Source organism: Malus sylvestris, chromosome 9, assembly GCF_916048215.2.
Source record: "Malus sylvestris chromosome 9, drMalSylv7.2, whole genome shotgun sequence".
Classification (NCBI taxonomy): domain Eukaryota; kingdom Viridiplantae; phylum Streptophyta; class Magnoliopsida; order Rosales; family Rosaceae; genus Malus; species Malus sylvestris.
Genome location: NC_062268.1, coordinates 8589445 through 8614425, shown reverse-complemented (window position 1 = coordinate 8614425; position 24981 = coordinate 8589445). Strand labels below are relative to the sequence as shown.

General features: G+C 34.3%; 2 protein-coding genes across 2 annotated transcripts; both read left to right on the top strand.

Annotated features, from left to right (window-relative positions):
* Window positions 1–13713: 13713 nt before the first annotated feature.
* LOC126582882 (NAD-dependent malic enzyme 59 kDa isoform, mitochondrial-like) lies at window positions 13714–14196 on the top strand. Its single transcript, XM_050247111.1, has one exon. It carries the CDS (start codon window positions 13728–13730, stop codon window positions 14148–14150), a length of 423 nt encoding a protein of 140 aa, XP_050103068.1. The 5' UTR covers window positions 13714–13727; the 3' UTR covers window positions 14151–14196.
* A 6159-nt stretch (window positions 14197–20355) lies between these two features.
* On the top strand, window positions 20356–23238 carry LOC126582408 (tyrosine-protein phosphatase DSP1-like). Its single transcript, XM_050246551.1, has 5 exons — window positions 20356–20724; window positions 21103–21196; window positions 22528–22585; window positions 22681–22724; window positions 22832–23238. The coding sequence occupies exons 1-5, from the start codon at window positions 20456–20458 to the stop codon at window positions 23015–23017; spliced, it is 651 nt and encodes a 216-aa protein (XP_050102508.1). The 5' UTR covers window positions 20356–20455; the 3' UTR covers window positions 23018–23238.
* The last annotated feature ends 1743 nt before the right edge of the window (window positions 23239–24981 follow it).

Genomic DNA, 24981 nt, shown 5'->3' with positions numbered 1-24981 from the left:
TAATATAAGCTAAGACCACATATGTAGATGTGACGACAGCAATGCCTCAGCTGTTTGTACTAAAGGCAGGAAAAGAAATAAAAACTATTTATCAAAAACCTCCTAATCGTTAAAGTAATTTGTTCTGCTCTCACCCCACCTCATCACTCTCATCCAACATCGCGTTCAGCTCTCCCATTGCTGGGAATGAAGATTTATATTATTTATTTGTATCACACAAAAAATGAAGTTTATCCTGGATGGTATATTAGTCAAAGGAGCTTAAATAAAACGTTTTTTTTGTTTTTTTTTGGGGGGGGGGGGGTGGGTGGTTTGTTTACGTAAAACTTGCTTAAGGAATTGAGTTTAAATCTAGCAATTTGATATGGGCCCCTGCCGGTGCCAGCAATCCAAGAGGAAAAAATTGTGCAGGCTGGTCTTCCAACCTTGTGCAGCTGTGCCATAATTCACATGAAAAGACTTGCGTGCCTCATTCAAACAATGACCGGGCAATCATTCCATAAGATTCTTTCCACGTATGGACTTGATAGTTAATATGCAATTGATAGTTATTGACGCAACTAATGAGATTTTAACATGCACTTAATAGTTAATGAGGTAACTAATGAGGTTTTAATATTCACTTGAATTGTTTTGAGAACTTGACTTTCGCATAAGATTCTTTCCAACGTGTATATCTTTGACTCAGACTTTTAGTACCCACGTGTGACTTGTGAGAGTAATACATGTTCATAAAATATGACTAGTAATAATAAGTAATAAGTTCTAATTTTTCAAACGTATATATTTGACTCAGACTTCTAGTACCCACGTGTGACTTGTGAGAGTAATATGTGTTTATAAAATATTAAGGGGTGATATCCTCTAAATAAACAATATAATGTTTTGTATTATCATCAGAATATCAATTTAAACCATATTTTGTAAACCATGTTATGCGAATGTTGATGATTGTATTATTAATTAAGTGATTGATTAACAAGCTTATTTATAATGGTGGCACATCATGTGATCTAAATATATGATCTTTCTAACATTTTTCTTCATATATTTAAATATAATTTTACTTTATTCAGCTATATAAATTAACAGTGTTACCATATAAATACGAGAGAGAGAGTGATTAAAAATATCCTCCATACAGCCAAATGTTGTTGAAGTATTACAAAAATAGTCAAGACAGAAAATGTCACTCGTCACATTTCTCACGAAACCGTCCTAATTCTCTTATTATTGTTTGCTTCACAAGATAATGTCGCCACATCGCCAGTTTCCCATTGTCAACCCATATCCAGCTTGACGTCCGTAAAGTAATCACGCAGTACAAATTCTCCAGTCCCAATTTTTTGAAAATGGTTATTTTGGTTCTAGTCTTTAATCAACCTAACTGTTAGATTGAAATTTTGTTTATTTAAATATTTTGATCGAAGTCCTTAACATTATTTCAAAGATTTAACTCATGCATTTATATATTTAATTTCTCACAAATTATGAAATTTAAACTAATAATAATATTTTAAAAATATAATAAATACTTAAAAATAAATATTAGAGTAATATTGTTCTTCACAAACTTATAGCAAGAAAATAATGCACCCACATAATTATTAACAAATTTTAAAAAATAACTACTGATATAGTTTAAAACATAAAATAAATACATATAATTAGCATGGGTATATTTAGCAAAATTAAAAATGTGTACAAATATTTTTTTAAAAAAAATAAGGTTTATTAAAACCTAATGATCTTGATCAAAAATTGAAAAGAAGTAAGATTTTAATCAATGAAGTAGCAAAAAGAGGGATGAAAACCTAATTTCTCATTTTCAAAAGCATAGGTGGGCAGAGATGCCCACTACTACAATATAGGCTATCACCGGTGGACCAAAAACCAACAAGAAACCCGATTTCTATCGGAAATTTGGCAAAAATCCGACATAAAACACTGCAATGTCGGATTAGAATAGCAACGCCATTGCTACCGTCACTAAAGGGCTTCAGTGTCGGTTTGTTCGCTTAATCCGCCACTAAGCAGCGTCAGTTTAAAGCGACGCTGATTTTAACGTCGGTTTAAAGCGACGTTAGATAACAATTAAATAAATAAAATATGCAAACTAGTGACGGTTTAAAGCGACGTTGGATAACAATTAAATAAATAAAATATGTAAACTAGTGACGGTTTAAAGCGACACTACCTTTGATAAAAATAATAAAAAAATTCGAAATATGTTTCTGTATTCGTTCTCAAATAATTATAACAAAAAAAAAATTATATAATCGAAATAATATATTCCAATTATAGGCCAAAACAAACAATAATAAAAATAATTCAAAAGAAAAATAGTGCCATAATCTACAAATGTTTTACATCTAACATTCCATATAATTTACAAAAACTCATCCACCACATTTATTTAAAATTCGATACAATTCTTCAAAATGGACAATACATTCAAATTCTTGCCACTCTTGCAAAAGATCTTGTGCCGGTAGTATGGTTCATTGTTTTAAATTGCCGATTAATCTTACATTTTTCAGCAACCTCCTGAACAAAAACAGAAATTTATTAGACAAATTTAAAGTCATAACGAAATAAACATGTAACGATTACCTTTGCTTTTTCTCCATCCCAGTATTCCACCAACTCAGCCCACTCTGTAGGATTCACTTCAGGAGGAGGGTGGATGCGCACCTCTGCTGAGATATACCTTATTAATACAGAAAAAACAACAACTAAAAACAGGAAACAAATGTAAAATTTCAATTTAAGAATAATATTAGTTTAAACACTAAACAAATACTGAAATTAATAATAAGTAAAAAAAGAACCAGCTTCGAACACCTCCTCTTCCAAATGAAGTTCCTCAGAACATTGATCTTCACTAGAATTATCCATAGCAAAAGTTAGTGGAAGGAGAAGGGGTATGGCTGAAATGGAGGAAAGAGTTAGGCTGAAATGGGAGAAGGAGAGGGAGTAAACCAGAGGAGAAAAATAAGAGAGATGGAAGCGCATAAGTCCTGGGAAAGACGAGGCTTAAATACTGATAAACATAGCGTCGGTTAATACCGACAGTAGCTACAAGTTGTGTTGAACTATGAAAACCTTACGTCGGTTAAAACCGACGCAATGTCTGACAAATTGATAAAAAATGACTTTGCGTCAAAATATGATGACTTTGCGTCGAAATATGATGACTTTGCGTCGGTTCAAACCGACACTAGTTCTGACTACATGCAGCCTGACACGTTTTTGACTGAAAGGTCTGACATATTTTTGACTAACAGGGTTGTGTCGGATAAAACCGATGTTAGCTTGATAGATTTGTGTAGCGTCGAAATAAGGAATCTTTGTGTCGAAATAATGAGAGTTTGCGTCGGTTAAAATCGACACCAACTCTGACACAGTCTGCAAGAGCTCGTCCAACCCATTTTCCCATGCAAAACAAACCGGGAAAATTCCCGCCCAAATTTAAACCAAAGTTAAAATATAATCAGTTATTTTATCTTATATAATATTTTAATAAATAAAATATAACTTATATATAATTCTTAATAAAAAACAGAAATATAATTTTATGATAAGATATTTACATACACGAATTGAAACATCGTCTAATTAATATATAAAATAATTAATATATTTATTCCCTATCATCATCTGTTAGCTCGTCGTCGGCATTGGCATGATTAACGAACTCGGTAGGCAACGGTAGTGATTCAAGAAAAAGAGTCTCTTCCACGCCAACCCTTGTATGGAAATTTTCATTATCAAGAATTGGATCATCCAAGTTAGGTATGGCATAATAACTATAAACATGTTATAGTTAAAGTTTTTCATTATCAAGAATTCGATCATCCAAGAATTCGATCATCTGTAATAAGTATGAAAATAAAAATTGACAGAATAACTATAAACATGTTATAATTAAAATGAAAAAAAAATAAATAATGTGATTGTTAAAACGCATTTGTCGTTTAATAAGTACTACATCTACACTCGAAAATAAGAGCCTAATAAAAGAAAATTCATACACTACTAATCTATTACAAATATTTTAAATTGAAGATTGAGTTCATTCAATGTATTCATATAAGGTCAAGGAGTGTAGCTGGAAAAAATCATCCAAATCGAAGTTAAAATAACTGTTAAATCGTGATTTTTCGTTTATAACCGTCGAAAAGCTTTATCCCGTTACTTCATCTCTAAATGTTTGTTTTTTGTGATTTTTTGCTGATGTGATCTCGAAGCATATGCAAACAAGTTTGACGGTTGGGATCGTTGAAATTTGTTTCGAAGAATTTGTATCCCATCAAAACAATAGATTGACTAACACTAAAAGTTTATTTATACTTTCATTAAGTATAACATAAGATTTTGTGGTATCCACTTCTGTAAATATTTTAAATTGAAGATCGAATTCATTCATTGTATTCATATAGGGTCAAGGAGTGTAGCTGTAAAAAATCATCAAAATCGGAGTTAAAATAACCGTTAAATCGTGATTTTTCGTTTATAACCGTCGAAAAGCTTTGCCCCGTTCCTTGATCTCTGAATGTTTGTTTTTTGTGATTTTTTGCTGATGTGATCTCGAAGCATATAAAAACAAGTTTGACGGTTGGGATCGTTGAAATTTGTTTCGGAGAATTCACATCTCATCAAAATAATAGATTGACTAACACTTAAAGTTTATTTATACTTTCATTAAGTATAACATAAGATTTTGTGGTATCCACTTGTGTAAATATTTTAAATTGAAGATCGAATTCATTCATTGTATTCATATAGAGTCAAGGAGTGTAGCTGTAAAAAATCATCAAAATCGGAGTTAAAATAACCGTTAAATCGTGATTTTTCGTTTATAACCGTCAAAAAGCTTTGTCCCGTTACTTGATCTCTAAATGTTTGTTTTTTGTGATTTTTTGCTGATGTGATCTTGAAGCATATACAAACAAGTTGACGGTTGGGATCGTTGAAATTTGTTTCGGAGAATTCGTATCCCATTAAAACAATAGATTGACTAACACTTAAAGTTTATTTATACTTTCATTAAGTATAACATAAGATTTTGTGGTATCCACTTGTGTAAATATTTTAAATTGAAGATCAAATTCATTCATTGTATTCATATAGGGTCAAGGAGTGTAGCTGTAAAAAATCATCAAAATCGGAGTTAAAATAACTGTTAAATCGTGATTTTTCGTTTATAACCATAAAAAAGCTTTGTCTCGTTACTTGATCTCTGAATGTTTGTTTTTTGTGATTTTTTGCTGATGTGATCTCGAAGCATATACAAACAAGTTTGACGGATGGGATCGTTGAAATTTGTTTCGGAGAATTCGTATCCCATCAAAACAATAGATTGACTAACACTTAAAGTTTATTTATACTTTCATTAAGTATAACATAAGATTTTGTGGTATCCACTTGTGTAAATATTTTAAATTGAAGATCGAATTCATTCATTGTATTCATATAGGGTCAAGGAGTGTAGCTGTAAAAAATCATCAAAATCGGAGTTAAAATAACTGTTAAATCGTGATTTTTCGTTTATAACCGTCGAAAAGCTTTGTCTCGTTACTTGATCTCTGAATGTTTGTTTTTTGTGATTTTTTGCTGATGTGATCTCAAAGCATATACAAATAAGTTTGACGGTTGGGATCGTTGAAATTTGTTTCGGAGAATTCGTATCCCATCAAAATAATAGATTGACTAACACTTAAAGTTTATTTATACTTTCATTAAGTATAACATAAGATTTTGTCGTATCCACTTGTGTAAATATTTCAAATTGAAGATTGAATTCATTCATTGTATTCATATAGGGTCAAGGAGTGTAGCTGTAAAAAATCATCAAAAGCGGAGTTAAAATAACCGTTAAATCGTGATTTTTCGTTTATAACCGTCAAAAAGCTTTGTCCCATTACTTGATCTCTAAATGTTTGTTTTTTGTGACTTTTTGCTGATGTGATCTCGAAACATATACAAACAAGTTTGACGGTTGGGATCGTTGAAATTTGTTTCGGAGAATTCGTATCCCATCAAAATAATAGATTGACTAACACTTAAAGTTTATTTATACTTTCATTAAGTATAACATAAGATTTTGTGGTATCCACTTGTGTAAATATTTTAAATTGAAGATCGAATTCATTCATTGTATTCATATAGGGTCAAGGAGTGTAACTGTAAAAAATCATCAAAATCGGAGTTAAAATAACCGTTAAATCGTGATTTTTTGTTTATAACCGTCGAAAAGCTTTGTTCCGTTACTTCATCTCTGAATGTTTGTTTTTTGTGATTTTTTGCTGATGTGATCTCGAAGCATATACAAACAAGTTTGACAGTTGGGATCATTGAAATTTGTTTCGGAGAATTCGTATCCCATCAAAACAATAGATTGACTAACACTTAGAGTTTATTTATACTTTCATTAAGTATAACATAAGATTTTGTGGTATCCACTTGTGTAAATATTTTAAATTGAAGATCGAATTCATTCATTGTATTCACATAGGGTCAAGGAGTGTAGCTGTAAAAAATCATCAAAATCGGAGTTAAAATAACCGTTAAATCGTGATTTTTCGTTTATTACTGTCGAAAAGCTTTGTCCCGTTACTTCATCTCTGAATGTTTGTTTTTTTGTGATTTTTTGCTGATGTGATCTCGAAGTATATACAAACAAGTTTGACGGTTGGGATCGTTGAAATTTGTTTCAGAGAATTCGTATCCCATCAAAACAATAGATTGACTAACACTTAAAGTTTATTTATATTTTCATCAAGTATAACATAAGATTTTGTGGTATCCACTCATGTAAATATTTTAAATTGAAGATCGAATTCATTCATTGTATTGATATAGGGACAAGGAGTGTAGCTGTAAAAAATCATCAAAATCGAAGTTAAAATAACCGTTAAATTGTGATATTTCGTTTATAACTGTCGAAATTTGTTTCATAGAATTCGTATCCAATCAAGTTCAATGGTGTGTGTATATATATATATTAAGTAGATTTAAATTTATTTATTTTGTATGTATAACACTTAAGAAATTGAATCGTATGTATATTTAAGCCAATCCAATGATCACCAATTTTTTAAAATTTAATTTAATATATATATATATATATATATAATTTATGTTGCTTAAAAGCGACACCAGTATTTAAAAAATACTTTATGTCGCTTAAAAGCGACACTAGTAATTAAAAATTATTAAAATGTATGTCTACGTCGGTTTAAAAGCGACACCAGTATTTAAAAAATACTTTATGTCGCTTAAAAGCGACACTAGTATTTAAAAATTATTAAAATGTATGTTTACGTCGGTTTAAAAGCGACATAAACATTTTATGACGCTTATAAGCGACGGTAAATCCGACGTCATGTTCAGTTAGTGTCGCAACTGCCTAATCCGCCACTATGTTAGATTAAAGTGACACCACCCACCGACACTATAACACCCTTTTGTAGTAGTGGCCATACGCAACTAGGGCTGGTTCGGGTCGGGATCCTGAACTGAAACCCAAAGCCTGAATCCTAAACCGACTTTCTTCGGGATAGGATTCTAAAACCCGAAACCATACCAGAATTTTGGTATTCCCGAATTTTGGGCATCCTGAAATTGTTTCGGTTTTTCGGTTCGGGATCGAGAATGAATGCAGTTAGAAGTTATCAACCTAATTTAGGAAGATCGAATGAATGAAATCCCCAAATAACAAATTTTCAGTCCCCTAATCCCAAATTTGCAGACAACCCATAAAAAATCAGACAGTCAAGGATCAAAGAAGTCGTCGATCAAAATTCAAAAACAGAAAAATACAAAGAAATCAAGCATGCAGTAACTGAAAATAGGGGATTTTCAAAACAAAAATCTTAATTTTAATTCTAAATCCCCAAATTGAAAGCTCAAAACCCTAATCCTCAATTTCAAAATCCAAACCAAATCAAGGTACAATAATTTCATGAAGTTTGGCACCTTCAGATTAGAGAAGCTTCGATTTGGAGGTCATTGGAGGTGGAACCGTGGAAGTTTGGATTTGGAATATGGTGTAGTGGTCGATGACTCGACGACTGACATGTTGAGTTTGTGACAAAGGGAGGATGAGGAGGAAAGCAGAGGCCAGAGAGTGCAGAGACGATTCGAGGGATTAGAGAGAGTGTTGAGTCCGAGGCTATTGACATAGCAGATGAGGAGATGAGAGAGCGCAGAGATCCGAGAGGTTAGAGAGAGTTTGTCTGAGTGAGAGAGAGAGAGAGCGCAGAGTCATTTGAGAGATAAGAGAGAGAGTGAGGTCTTTTAGCCAATGGTTGAGATTTAATCTCAACCGAATCCAACGCTTATGGTTTATTCAAGTATATATAATATATATAAATATATATATGTATATATCGGTTTGGGATTCCCGAACATTTGGCAACCCATTCCCAATTCCCATACCGCAATCTCAGGATTATTTCGGTATGGGTTACCGGATTTTTCGGGATTTTTTATTTCGGGATTTTTCGGTTTCGGGTTCGGAATTTTTCGGTCGGGTTCGGGTAGTTCAGGATTTTTTTCCAGCCCTATACGCAACCATGCCTTTACGTATTTTTCTGGGCATTCAATTATTTGTTTATTAGTACGTTATCTTTGTTTACATGGAACTATTAATGTGTTATAAATAGGGTTTGCAAGATCGAGAAGATTAGCATGCGGAGAAAATATGGACATGCTCGAATTTAGACAAACACGCATTATTTGCTTCTCGTCATATTTTAGGTCTCTGTTTACGTGTCTTGTTCAAACAGATTGTGACCCGTTCAACAAGCAAGCGTCCTTCTGGGGTGCTCTACCAATATTGAACTTATATATATATATATATATATATATATATATATATATATATATATATATATATGTCACATCCCGATCCCAACATATGTCGCAAATCGACACGTGGCAAAGGAAAATAACATTCGTTGAATATGATATACCATACGGAATGAAATACTTTAACTGCAACCCAAACTAAAAAAAAGGTGGCTAAGTTCTTCACAAGATATTTACAAATATGTACGTCCCAAAAAGAAGCATAATCTTTGCTTTACTAAGAACAAGTTTGAAGTGTTCAAAAGAAAGTCCCAAAAGATAAAGTACAAGAGGGAATCAAGGGTAACCTAATGCTCCACGTCTCTGATAACCGCATTGCTACCCCCACCTACGGACTTCTCGGAGTCTACTCAAACATGTCACCTATATGATCAGTGCCTACACCATCGATGTGGTGCATGGGGCAAACATCATCCCGGATAAGCTGCGAAGCTCGTGTGAGTGATAATAATACAAAGTATGTGATACAATAATAAAACCAACCATCAATCACTATTTATAAACCTTGAATATAAATCATGCATGAGAAATCAATGCCAAACCTTTGAAAACTCCGAAGGAGTCACTTAGACATTTAACGATTCGTTTGAAACAATCACAACATCTCACAACCATATTCTCATACAACACAAGGAAAAGTAGGGTTGGAGTGACATAGTTCAGCCGAAGTCTATACTTTTGAAGCAATCTCTATCCAAACTCAATGAAACCCAAGGTGGATACGATCTTGGACCATCATTCAACAGAATCGAAAAGTAGGAGGGATTCCGGACCATCTCTCAACGGAATCCTAATGAATGCGATTCCGGACCATCACCCAACGGAATTGTGGAAGGCCAACAACCATAATGTATAACGGCTCGAAGAAATGAGACAAGCATAAGTTACTTAATTTACAAAAGCTCAACCAAGGGAAATAAGGCACAAATACTAAATTTAGAACGGATCAATGAAGCGGGAAATGAAACACTACCGAAGCAACAAATCTCCATCACAATGGGTTAACGGCCCACCACTAGCCTTCACATTTCATCAAGTCATGCCAATCAAACAAATCATACCATATTTCAATATACATACGTCAAATCTCATTTCGTAACTTGAATCAATGGCTAAGCATTAAAAATAGGGAACTTTAACGAAAAGCACCCGGTACTGTTCACTTTAACGAAAAACCACATTTTTACACTAAAAAGTCAATCCTGATACTATTCACTTTACTCTTTATTTTGTCCTTATCATTAAAACTCAAAGTTTTCAAGCCCTTTTCATTAGTTTTCCTTTAAAAATAACCATTCAATAGAAAACATATATATATAACCAAGTCATATCCACACATGATAACAATTACGAAAACAAGGTAATCACCAGTATCACATATGTTAAGGTCACTCACCTGGAGTATGCGCTAATGCACCCTAGCATGAGAGTTAAGGCATCACGTTCTATCACCGCCTAAACAATGTACAAGTCCACATTTAGATTTCGTTCGATAATTCACGTACTTAAAAACTCTCATATGTCTCCCACAACAATATTTAATGAGAAATCAAAACATCATTCTAAGGTAGGGTCCATGATCTTATGTCACTTATTCTGTAAGATCCAATCGCCAGATTTTTACTTGAAAGTCCCTAAGGTCCTTAAACAATGTCTACCATAGCATACTAAAATTGGGTGTCAATTCAATGGTAAGATCGTCAATTGTTAGAATAATCAAGTGGTGGACCTTATCGATAATATACTCAACCAACAACATTTTCATAAATCGAATGTCACACATCGGGAAAATCGACTTTTTCCAAAAATTCTCAAATTTTACAAGAATGAAGATCTCAACAAGTAGAGTAAACTTTATACATGTGGCCGAGTCCAAATTGGCCGGTAAGGCCCTCAATTTGACTCGCACCCGTTGAAACCCTAAGGTGGGTGTTCTTCAATTCGGCTTCCTTGGAGTTCCAACGCCCCACCCACTAGTTGGGTCTTGTTCCTAGGTCCACGAGAAGTTGATTAAGGGTGATGGTGAAAGGTGATACTCTCCGGAATGACAATTTGACATAGAGAACCCCCGAGTTTTCCTGCGGATTTCTACCCGAATTAGGCCTTAAAAATCCTTGATTTCTGGTGGAGATGGAAGGAAGAAGATAGTTGAGCAAGTTGCAGGTGAAGGAGATAGGAAAATCAGATGAGAAATGGAGCAATTGGCCTGAAATTGGCCGGTTGAAGAGTGTGCTGGTGGAGCACACGGGTTCACAATGGGAGAGAGAGGATTTTTGCCTTTTTCCCTTTAATTGGTCCTTTCTACCCTTAAAAATCTGATTGCCCCCCCCCCTTTTTTATTATTTTTTATTTTTTATTAGACTAACTTAACCTTTAGCCCACATGTGGAAATTAAACAATTCCCACAATCTATAGTTCACAACTTTAAACGTCAGTAACTAACCGTTATAATTCGTACTCACAAACAACTTTCGCCTATGCATTTATGGGTTCAAGATCTATTTAAAAACACTAGTTGTAACTTCAAACTATCAACGAAAGATAAAGATTGATTATTAAACTTCCAACTCGATAACTAATTAATTACTAAACTTATAATTAGTGGAATTAAAATTAACTAATAAAGATAACGTAATTGTGAAATATGAATTTAAATTATGAAATACGTAATAAATGGTGAAATTCCGGGGATGGGATTTCACAATATGTGTCTATATATATATATATATATATATATATATATATATATATATCATGTATGTATGGTGGGCTTAAAATTTTAAATGTGATACTAATATATTGAACTCATGAGTTCAATATATTAAACTGATGAATGTGATATTAAACTTATGAGTGTGATATCAATATAATAAACTCACATTAGTTATAACAGTAGTGTTATGAGTATCAAACTCAGATCGCCCAATTCATATATATAAATTTCAGACTCACTCAAACTACTATGGATTATTTGGATGGCCTAATCCCTAGCACTCAACATTTTTCATTTGTATGTTGTAAAACAATCAATTTGACGCATGATATGCAAATGAAATTCGAAGTCTACTTGATTGATAATTTGATAATTTAGTATGAGGAAATAAAGTGTTGTCTGGTAATGGAAAATTAAGGGGCTTTGCATTTCCTTATAAGAGTTGGGTTATTCTATTGTCAATTAATTTTATGATGGTATCAAAGCATGTTGGCTCATGTAATCCTAATAGCCACATGTGCCCCACTCACAAGGACACGGAATGTTGTTGCATACCGAAAAGGTAAGAGAATTTGCATGCCCTCATAAAGAGTTGGATTACTCCCCATATTACAAAATGAAACGGGTGAGAGAATAATTGTTAATATATTTTATGAACCAATGAATTATACTTCGTGGAATTTGGTGACTAGCTACCTCTTGAAAATTATTGAATCATAAATGTCAAACAAGGCTTTGACATTTTGAGTTAATCCAATCTATTTTATTGACTCTATAAACGATAGCAACGGAAGGAAATGTAACATTTTCTTAATTATTTGATTGACATCTTCTCTAATGATAAGGAGAGGTCCAGCTAGCTAGCAATATTTGAGAACTATAAACTAAAATAACAAAGGTGGTTTCGGACGATCGATATTATTAACCATAGTCATTAGTGATGACATGGTTACTTAGTAATGAAGAATATAGTTAGTTGAAATGTGTTGGTAGGTTGTTATAAGGATAAGATTGGTTAGTATAGTTAGAAGGGTATTATTGTAATTAGGTTATATGGCTATATAAGGGATTGTATAGCTATCATTTCCTTAAGTTCTTTTGTATACATTTTCTCCATTTTTAATCAATACAATCTTTCTGATTTTTCTCTTTATCATCTTCATCTTCCTTTTACCAATTCTCCATCTTTTGCAATGTAGTTAATATGGTATCAGAGCCACCAAGGCTCACGCCATGGATCTTGGTGGTCGATTCCTCTTCTCTCATTACTTTCTATCTTTCTTCATTATTTTCTTTTGTTTTCGCTTATTTGATTAGTGTTGAGTGTTTAGTTTTGGATCTGGATTTTTTTTTTTTTCCGCCGAGGGTTGTGTTTAGTTTTGGGGTTTTTCCTCGGGGTTTCAAGATGAAGCCGGCGAGACCATCACGGCACCACTACTTGACCTTCACATGGAAGACGTCGGTCTTCTCCCTTCAGCACGCCGTTCTTTAGAGCTGAAATTTTGGCGGGGAGCAAAATCGAAGTTCACCCATGATTCTGCGTAATCTCTACCAGAAAGAAGCTATGGTTGTCAGTATATGGTGACTAATTCGCCTGGGTTTTCATGAAGATCTACATAGTTTCAGAAATTGGGGATATGAAATTCAAAAGAAATTAGGGATTTGTGAGAGATTTGGGCTATGAACAGAGTGTCGGTCACAAAATCTGGATCGTCAAAAGATTATGGGTGCCGAGATTCATCTTCTTTCTGCTATGCAAATCTCGATTCGGTGGTGATTATTTCTGCTTTTCATCTGGAATTTCTCTTCTGCGTTGCTGATTGGAAAGTGGGGATCTTGGACTCTGTCAGGTTTACTACCTCTTCGATCTTGATTCTTCCGCTGTTATCGTCTTCAAGGGTTGTTTGCAGAGGTGCACAGTTGGAACGACGGAGTGGCAGTCTTCGTGAATTACTGTTGGATGTCTCCGAAATCAGAGTGTTGATTTTTCCTGGGTTTCCTGGGGTTTTCAAGATTCAAGTTCTCAGGTTTTGTTTCGATTACTGGTTTTCTTCCAGCATATCAATTGTTTGTGATAATGTCTCGGTGAGAATTTTCTGGGTTCGTGTTTCATTGGTTTTCTGCGATTCCCGACCCCTGTATGGTTCACAAGCGCGACGCCGATATTCTCCATGATCCATGGTTCAACAAGGACACTGGATTTCCGTTGACTGAAAGAGATCGACTAGGACTTTGCGATCTCCTTCCCCCTCGTGTCATATCGTTCGAGCAGCAGTATGCTTGTTTCATGGAGTCTTATCGGTCGCTAGAGAAAAATACTAAGGGCCAGCCAGAAGGTGTTGTGGCCTTGGCTAAATGGAGGATTTTAAATAGATTGCATGACAGGAACGAGACCTTATACTACCGAGCCCTTATTGACAACATCCAAGATTTTGCTCCCATAATCTACATTCCTACAGTAGGATTAGTATGTCAAAATTATTCTGGGTTGTTTAGGCGCCCTCGTGGAATGTACTTCAGTGCAAAGGATAAAGGGGAGATGATGTCTATGATCTACAACTAGCCAGCTCATCAGGTAGACATGATTGTCCTCACAGATGGCAGTCGTATTCTTGTTGGGTTGATCGTTCTTGGGAAAGTCGTGTAGCCGCCTTGTTGACGACAGCCTTGCCGTCGAGTCACTTGGTCTTGGCGGAAGACGACGATGCATGAGACTCTGTGTGACTGAGAGCAGAGTTTGCTTTCTTTGCACTGTTGATTATCTACTTCTTCATTCAGCTTGGTGGTGTTTTCAGAGCAGTTTTCTGAATTCGATTTTCTGTGATTTTGATCCGTGCTCTGTTTTCTGGTATGGCAGAACGTTTAGACTATGTGCAGCCTAAGTGTTTGACGAATTGCCCATATTTTCTTCATCTGGGTTCTTTTCTCGAATTTGATTTGGGATTTTGGTTATGGGTTCTTCTGAATTGGTAAATGCATTCTGGTATATGGGTTGTGCGATAGATCATCGAAGTGTTGATAGCAGTCATTTGGAATTGTTTGGTGCTCTGCAACGCTTATTTCTTGAAGCTGTGGTCTTTGATGTACTTTCGAGGTTTAATTGAAGTGAAGCTGTGGTCTTGATGTGTTGATCTCTGCAAGTATTAGTTTTCTTGTCGATTTAAAGAAGAAAGTGTCATTCTTTCTATGAATCTTGGAGTTTCATTCTCCTAAGTTGCAGTATGATTTGGAGTTTCATTCTCCTCAGTTGCAGTATGATTTGTGTTCATGGAGTGTCAGTCTCCTTATTTGGTATTTTTTAGTAGAAGTTTGAGATTTGTGTTGTGCTTTGGAGTGTCATTCTCCTTGGCTGATTAGGTTTCTTGGAGTGTCATTCTCCTTGGTAGATTTAGTTTCTTGGAGTGTCATTCTCCATGGTAGTTTAGTTTCTTGGGAGTGTCATTCTCCTTGGTAGATTTAGTTTCTTGGCAGTGTCAACTATGGCTTCTCAGTTCACAGTCAAAAATTTGTTGGGTATGTTCAGACCAAGACCACGAAGCACAACTCTTTCTCCCGCAACCATCATGTACTTTGGAACATCCTGTGCCATCACAGCACCACCACCAATAAATGAGAAATAGCCAACATGGCAGAATTGATGAACGACAACAGCCCCTGCATACATCTTGGTCTTGCAGTTCCAGATCAGTTTCAGCGTTCTAGCTTGTTCAACCTTCACTTGGCTACACCAAGTTCAGTTTGAGGGGGGAGTATTAACCATAGTCATTAGTGATGACATGGTTACTTAGTAATGAAGAATATAGTTAGTTGAAATGTGTTGGTAGGTTGTTATAAGGATAAGATTGGTTAGTATAGTTAGAAGGGTATTATTGTAATTAGGTTATATGGCTATATAAGGGATTGTATAGCTATCATTTCCTTAAGTTCTTTTGTATACATTTTCTCCATTTTTAATCAATACAATCTTTCTAGTTTTTCTCTTTATCATCTTCATCTTCCTTTTACCAATTCTCCATCTTTTGCAATGTAGTTAATAGATATTAGTGTGGATGTTAGACCTAATTTCAAGGGCAACCATTATTTGAGCTAACATAATTATACCAATAGATTGGCCAGAGCAAAAGTCCAAATGCACTAATCATTTTAAACAAGTTATTTATGGTAAGTGCCAAAACCGACCTAATCGTTAGTATGTTTGGCACCGGCCGTCCAATATAAACCAACCAAAGTTGAGCATTTGGGAAGGTACATGGTTAAAAGGACCATTAACTCATTAACAATTAAATTTGGATTTCATGCCAATAGTTTAAGCAAGTGATAGTGGAACTGAGTCGAAGTTGTTGAACATAGAATCTCTAGTCTCATAAACTTGTGGTTACATGTTCATGCTAAGTGTATATTTACGGTAGAAATATTATATTGCTTCGCATCTTCATGCATGTAGTTATCTGTCTATTACAAACTTTAAATTATAAAATGGCGATGTTAGTATAAACTCGATTTTCTTTTTATACAAGCAATAATGATATTCAGAAATGGAGAAAACGAATTGATCAAGTCCTCAAGTACAACGATAAATAATCTTAGCAAGCTAAGCTATAAGCACCTTGCAATATAAACATAATATACTACAGAAAGTGTAAGTGATTAATCAGTTTTCTTTTCATATATAAAAGACAAATGCTTTAAAATGATAACTTATTGAAGTTCCAAAATAAGGATCCATGATTATCAAGGAATTTACTAACTTTGAAATAAAACATAAAAGCAATTTAGATAATTATGCTACCTTATGTCTAGTGGAAGCATAACATCGATGATGACAATGGGCATTTGTTTCCTTCAATTTTTTTTACAAGAAACGATAACGATTTTGTAGTACTAACAATAACAGTTTAATAGACTTACAATTCATCCTGCTGGATCATGCTGGCTGAGCATGCATCTTCCTTCGAAAACGATAGGGTGGATTATTAGCATGGAACATCAAGATTAAGACTTGTCACATAAGTTTGAAGTATATATATCCACAAAAACTCTTCTGATCAGTGACCACTTTCATGCATGCTACTACTTAAGGGTGTGATAACGATAATCAATTATATATGTATCTTATTGGTCCGGTGGGATGTGCCATGTTCATTGATTTCCATGTCATGTCATAGTCATACCTTTTTAGGAAAACTAATTAAAAGTGTTTGATAATTTTGAGTTTTAACGATAATGATAAAATAAAGGGTAAAGTAAATAGTATCAGGATTGACTTTTTAGTGTAAAAATGTGATTTTTCGTTAAAGTGAATAGTAGCGGAAGCTTTTCGTTAAAATTCCCTACTTTTTTTAGAGGGGTTAACCTATTAGGACATTTTGTTTGTAATATTGTTTTGCGATGTGATATATAAAATGTTATTTATGGTAAAACAGTGGATCTAATACTCGTAAAATTAGACGTCATAGTTAAGTTGGAAATAATATCAGTGCAATTTTGTATTTAATTATAATTTCTGAGATTGATATAATTATTCACTTTGGTCTCTGAGATTTAAAATCAATAGAAATTGTCCTTGATTTTGTTCACCATTAATCATTTTGGTTATTCGGTAAAAATCTCCGTTAAATAAAGAACAAATAACAAAAATATTCTCAAGTTTTGTCAAATCATTTTGTCCTATTGATTATTAATTTGAGTGTATTTTTGTCATTTTGGTCATTGTTTAACCATTGATGGTAGACAAATTTAGAGACCACTTCTATCAATTTTAAATCTCAATGACCAAAGTGAGGAGTTATGTCAATCTCATAGACCATTTGAGCTTGTTTGTACCATACTTGACCAATCCCGAAACTACCGAGCACCGGCCAACGCTATACTGTCAAGGACCCAGAAGAGTTCCCCTCCGACCAGGAGGCCAATCACTACTCAACACGTGTCAAGATTAGAAGCCAATCAGAGCGCAGCACGTGTCGACATCAAGAACCAATCATAACATGACACATGTCAATGTGACAAAGCTACAAGTTTTTCTATAAATAGGGGTCATTCCCCCACAATATGGCCTAATGCCATTTTGTGTTAAATCATTCACAAGAACTCACTAAATTGAGAGCTTGATCCTTTGTACTTGTGTAAGCCCTTCACTACTAATAAGAACTCCTCTACTCCGTGGACGTAGCCAATCTGGGTGAACCACGTACATCCTGTGTTTGCTTCTCTGTCTCTATTCATTTACGTACTTATCCTCACTAGTGACCGAAGCAACCAAGCGAAGGTCACAAAACCTGACACTTTCTGTTGTACCAAAGTCTTCGCTGATTTTGTGCATCAACAGAGCTAAAAAGCCTTATGGTAATTAAAGAGTGAGGATAGTATGTTTATGCCTTTGTGTGGTGTTGTGTTTTGTAAGAGTGTTTGTGAATACTTTTGGAAAGTTTAGGTACACTTTATGACATTTGACATAATATTAGTTAGAGTTTATGGGTCATATAAGTGTTTTATGGAGAATTACATGTCAAATACTAAGAAATATTAAGAAACATTTTCGAGTAAATTTTCTATAAAACTTTCAATGTATTATACAACGCAAACACTTTTAGCAAAACACTTACGAACATAAATAATTCTTACACAATCAATTCCAACAAGCTCCCAATCTTAAAAACTCAAAGAGTTCATCAAGACTTTCAGTTTGTACATGCTTATTGTAGCACTCAACTTATATAAATTATTTGGTCTTGTCGAATGAGATGCCGTCAGCAGCTAGACAACATGACCCATGACTTTCATATATTCATGCCTCTATTATTTGGTCCAAAGTTGAAAGGGAGCTTGAAAAAGTTAAAGCAAATTATAATTTTCATAGGAATTAAAAACTCAGTCCAATGTCAGCAATGACCAAATAGGAAACCCCTTGAATAATTCAGTTAAAAAAGCTCCAAAACCTCTAACCATGTCAAGTTCTAAACGTCATCGATTATCCCATGTTACCAAAAATAATCGAGTATCTAATAAGAGTTTAATTACTTGATTCTCCCAACCTGTAAGAAAATATGATTAATTAAGACTCAAATTAGTGAATAAGAATCTATTTTCTAACCAAATTGTATCACTTGCTCAACAAGCATTATAATTTGAGCAGATTAATAACATCTCGACTTTAGTTCTACTGTCGTTTTAGTTCGCATCAAAGTCCTCGCAAGGCAGCCAAGTCAGCAATGAGTAATCAGAGAACGCTAGTGAGCCTTTCTGGTTCACTTTTTTTGGTACGCTTTTTCGGTCCTTTTCCTGGGCATCATAAGAATCCAGTTATTGTGACCGTTTATCATACATCGTGCGATCAGAAACTATTTCAAAATTTAAAATTAAATATAAATAATACCTAACAAAAACTGATCGCACGATATACAATAATCAATCACGATCATGAAATCTTTAGGATCTCTAAAAAAAGGATCCCTTTCCCGCTTTTTGGGACACCTTTTTTTCTTCTGGTGGTAGGATTTAACAGAAGCCGACGAGATGTAAAGGACGTGGCGCACGGGCCTCGCATTTCCATGCACTATATTAGAACACCTTTGTCCTCTCACTCATGGAAATAAGCATATTCCTCAGAATGTACCATTTTTATGCCTTCTTTTTTTATTTTTCAACGAGATATTAAAATATTCAAAGTGGCAAAACACTTTTTGTTCTTTTGAGTTTGTGAGGCGGAGCTTGATTCTTCAGTTGGAGCATTATTTGGAATATTAAACAAGTAATTAGATGCATATGGTTGGAGTTTTATGGTATAATATTATGCAGGGAAATGGCCAAATTGGGATGATCAATTGAAACTAATTGTATAGTTAAAGACGTTACGGCCGGGGAATTATGTTTCGTTGCATAATTTGTTATAATTTCTCATATGTACGTATTGTCAACATAATCAATTTTATTTCTGCACGTAAATTAATAAGCATAGTGACGTACTCCGTATGTAAGACTATTCAAATCACATTTATTGATTACATTATTAACTTACCTATTTGATGTCGCCTATCAAGTAAGCCAACTTGTATAAAAGATATACGTATCTAGAGACCATGGGCTTCGCGAGGGAGAGTTAAATGATTTCCTTGTAGTTTTTTTTTTATTTGTTCATGCTCATAAACATAAAAGAAGACAAAAGTTTATACAAAGTTAACAAATTTAACAAAAGAAATTTCAACGGTTGATTCTTCTTTGATATCTCGTATGTGAATCATGTGATCATATCAATAATGGACTCAATAATTAAGATGTTCATAACAAAAAAGAAGAAGATAATTATATTTATTTGGAAAAAGAGAAAATTGAGGTTGCTCATGCGCCCTTTCCATAAGTGACACCCAAATAAGAATGACGGCTCTCATAGGTGGCGCCCATTTTTTTCAATAATTTTTTTAGTGAAAGTATTTTTATTTATTTTCATATGATTTTTTTTTAACTATGGAAACTATTTTCATATGATTTCAATCACCTAGATCCATGTCTCTTTTTTTTTTTTCTTCATTAATTTAAAAAATAATTACATTTACCATGGCAAAGATACTTTGATGAAACTAAACAGGTCACATGGTAGCCATCCGTCAATCAATTGGTTTAATTTTAGACAAGTAATAAATATTTATTGAACGTTGTCATTACATGATAAGTATTATCGATCAATCAATTAATTGGTTTACTTGTATTAAATCGGTTATGCCATTGAAACTACGCATTGAAAAAAAAAAAAAAAAGCAACTGAGGCTATAAAGAATATCCGATACGATCCCCAAAAGCCCCGACCTTCTCTCTATAAAAACGACGCTTCTATCTCTCCCCGTCCGTCATTCTGCTATTCGATAAGCTGACATGAAACTGGAGTTCAATAATCATCACCATCCAGAGGATCAAGAGACCGATAGCGATAGCGAGATGTGCAGAACTATCGAAGTCGTCGCTGGAAGCGGAGGCTTCCAGCTATCTCCGGCAAAGCAAACCCCCGAAGACGACGTCTGCGCCGACGACCTCTTCATTCCGCCGCTCAACTTCTCCTTGGTCGATAACGGCATTTTCAGGTCGGGTTTCCCGGAGTCTGCCAACTTCTCCTTTCTCCAAACCCTAGGCCTCCGCTCCATCATGTAAGCAAATTCATTTCCTGCTATATATATTACATATATGTGCGTGTGTAAGTGTTTGATAAATTTCATTTCCCAAAAAAAAGTATGATTAATTTCAGGTGTTTGATTTTTATATCTAATGACTGTCATTTATGAAATTTAAACTCAAAATTTATTCGGATAAAGCGGAGTCTAACGTTTTAGACCGAATTTTTATATGCAATTTAAGTGTTTTGATATTTTCTTTATTTCATAACGATTTCGTTGAAATTTGAACTCAGAACTTACTCCAATAAAGTAGAGTCACCCCTTGACCAAATTTTCATGTCTTGTTATAGTGTTTGATTTTTTCTATCTGAATTATGTATTCCTAATGTCATTATGTACACATGTATGTAGATGTTTGTGTCCAGAGCCGTATCCAGAGGCGAATATGGAGTTTCTAAAATCCAATGGGATTAAGCTCTTCCAATTTGGGATTGATGGCTACAAGGTGTGTCTATTTTTCTGCTCAATTCGATTGGATTGGATATCGTCCCCTCAAGCTTAAGTTTAATTTTCTGCTTATATTTTTTTTATCTGTTTTTTTCTGCTTATATTGATCATTATAAATTGACTGCCTTTAATCTAAACAATATCAATAATGTTTCGTAGGCTAGAATTCACACACACACAATATATATTCATGAGTTACTGAATAAATCAATCAAGTAGTACATATATCATAAATGTGGTCACTTGGCGACCAGTGACGAATTCAGGATTTCGTGTGTGGAAGTGTCTCTCACATATATAGGTAATTTGAACTCATAATATGATATATTGAAGTAATTTTCATAAAAAGTGAAAGACCCTAAACCAATAGAAAGATCTAAAAATATTGCACAAATCTAGAAAGCCGAATATGAGGTAAAGGGTAAGCAAGAAATATTATTAAATATAAGTTAAAGCCAAAAAAAAGTTAATAGAATAAGGAAGGGAAGTGAAGCATGCACCATAATAAGAGAGATGGAGAGAAAAATGAGGTCTGACCTGGAATGAAAAAGAATTTGATTTAGAACAGAAGAAAAAAAAGTTAGGATGGCCCCGGGGACCATTGGTTCATTAGTGGCTCCACCACTGTTACAACCAAGGAATGCATGGTAACCAACCTTGAATTTGATATTAAGGATGGAAATATTATAGATGTGCTTTTAATGTTTTAATTTCAACATTTGGTTTCAATTTTAACAATAAATGAGTCTTGATCACCAGGTGACTAATAGAGCGAGATTGTATGTACATTCATCATGTTTTACTAATACACGATTATCGTCATCAAGATGCATTGTTGGATGAGTCATAATGGCTCATTTATTATGGACGTCCTTTTTGTTCTTCTTGTTTTTGTGTGATAAATTCAATAATTCAATAATTATATAATTTTGTTAAAAACGAAATTATTTATTTTGTGTGCGGTATTGTTTGTTGGTTTTGGTTTTGGATGGGATGACAGTTATTTTGTCTTGGCGAGAAGGCCACGAGTTTCTGTCACGTATACTGAAACAATGTTTCATGGATCCTGCCTTGTGTTTATGGGATGCCGCCCTATGATATGTTCAGCAGTTTGTGTCTCTTTGCCAATGTTATTACACTAAACCATGGGGCGGCATCTTGTTTTTAATCTTTGCGACACGATGAAACAGATTTATGTTTAGTTTTCCGTCGACACATCCTTATTTTACATCTTGAATTACTTTGATTGCATGGATGTTGAATCAAGTTCCTCATTACCGTGAATTCATATCCAGCGAACTGATATCCGAAATTGAATTGTGAATTCAGGAGCCTTTTGTAAATATCCCGGACGATACAATCCGTGAAGCACTAAAAGTTGTCCTTGGTACTGCACGAACTTAACAATATTTCACTTAGTTTCTTACTTAACCAGACCTGCAGCACTGTGGCTTACACTAGTTTACTTGTATGCAAATGCAGATGTAAGGAATCACCCTGTCTTAATTCATTGCAAACGAGGCAAGGTATGTACAATATACACTGTTGGATTCCTATATTCATTCCCTGATTTTGAGTAATCCATGGTATCGCCGGTTCCAAATGGTTGCTAACTCAGAGTGTATTTTTTCAGCATCGAACGGGTTGTCTGGTGGGGTGCTTGAGAAAATTGCAGAGATGGTGCCTCACGTCTGTTTTTGACGAATACCAGCGGTTTGCAGCTGCGAAAGCTAGAGTTGCGGATCAGAGGTTTATGGAGATGTTCGATGTTTCTAGCATGAAACATCTGCCGATGACGTTTTCATGTTCCAAGAAGTAAAATCAGCCAGTATTATTGAATGGCTTTTGCTTCTTCATTTAGTCGAAGAAGAGAATCAATCGTAGGTCTTCTCCTAGCTACTTTGGAATAAATAAAATAGGGAAAGGTGATGAGTTCCTGGTATGCATTTCGGCGGAAAAGGAATTATTTCTTCTTTTTTCCTTGATTCATAATTTAAGCATCCTTATATAAGATATCACTTTGTGTTCTTTGAGACTCAACCTTCTCCTCATCTTTTCCTCTGCTGTGTTTTCTGGTATATTTATTCAACAATTATGGTGGCAAATGTATCCGGATTTCTTCTCGAAAATCTGTAGTTAGCTCGATTTAGGTTTAGATAGATGACGAAAAACATCTTGTCAATGCGTGTTCATGTTCTGTTATGCAGCTACTTACAATTGATCGATCTTTTGCCTTGAAGTTGTGATTAGTAAAAGCATTTGTAGAAAATACAGTACAGATGCTACTAATTTATCGATAGGAGGTGCAAAGATGTATGTAATTCAAGTAGAGTAGTAACATCGACGATCCATATAATGAAGTGACTCGGAGAATCAGAACAAAGATTTTGAAACAAATGACGAAAGAGCTGAAGAAGAACAAGAGAGAAGATATAATGATTATGTGGTTGTTGATCGGAAAGAAATAAGCTGCAAAGAAAATCCAATCGGGCAGATAAAATTAACAAAAGTTCTATAACCACGCTGATCTCGCGTCATTAGGCAGATCTGCAGCCAAACATGAGGCAGGTCTGCAGTCAAACAGTCTGATGAAACAATAAGTTTTGAAACCTACGAGTAAGCTTTTGAATGTTAGATACCAAGGTCATCAAGGTGCTCAAATATTATGGGTGGTTTGTTCCGGTTCTAAAAGGCGTTGGGCTAGTCAAGGAGCGGGTAGGAGCCTAGAAGACTAGGCGGATGACAAGATGGTTTTTTTTTTAATTTTAATTTTAATTAAATTTATTATATAACACATATAAGTCTCTATTTAAACTTACAATATATATATATATATATATATATATATATGGGAGTTTTAACGGAAAAATGCCTGATACTATTCATTCTTAATCACAAGGACATTTTGTGTGTGAAAAGTCCATAATGGATCAGACTCTTTTCTTTCTTTACTCTTCTGCCATTACAGCGGGGTTCACAATGATGTTGACATTTTTGTCTGAAAAAACATTATTTTACATTATGCTATTAAACTTATGCTAATTTACATCCAACTCTTCATGTTTCCATTATGTTGTCGATGTTATGCAGCTCCTCTTCTGTCAAATTATTCCAGCACTGTTCATCGCCTTATACTAACTTTGCATCTCTTTCTCTATCTTCTTTCACCTTGCAGTACATTTCTGCTGTTTCTTCTTTGAAATTTTGAAGCTTCCAATAAGACTGATGATTGATCATTGTCTTTCTGTAAATATACATCTCTTCTTCTTCTGCTACTAGTACCATATCATACCTAAAATCTTCAAACTCATCTAAGGCAAACATTTGGATCCCTCTAAATTTTAAAATATCTTTGTATGAAGGAGTCCACCTATGTGAGGAGATAGGGGATAGTCTAAAGGACTCTTCATTAATCATGACTATATGTCTAGCTTTCTCCTTATGCATATGTACATACCAATCTGAAGGACTACTAATAAAGCTTATGCAAATTTCTTTCCACCTTTCCAGATAATCTTCTGCTACTTTTATAAGTTTTTCAGAAAACGACTCTAGTTGGGAAATACAGTTTATGAATATTTTATCAAGATAACCAAACTCTAATAGTAAGGCAGGAGTAATTTCTACCACATTATACTTTTTTCTGATGCTCATAACTAAAATACCATGGTCTAAAATCTCTCATATTAATCCTGGCCACAGCTATGCTAACCTCTGGTTTACAAATACAATTCTCTATACTATCACAAAGATATGGTGGATACATCTTTGTAATAATATCCA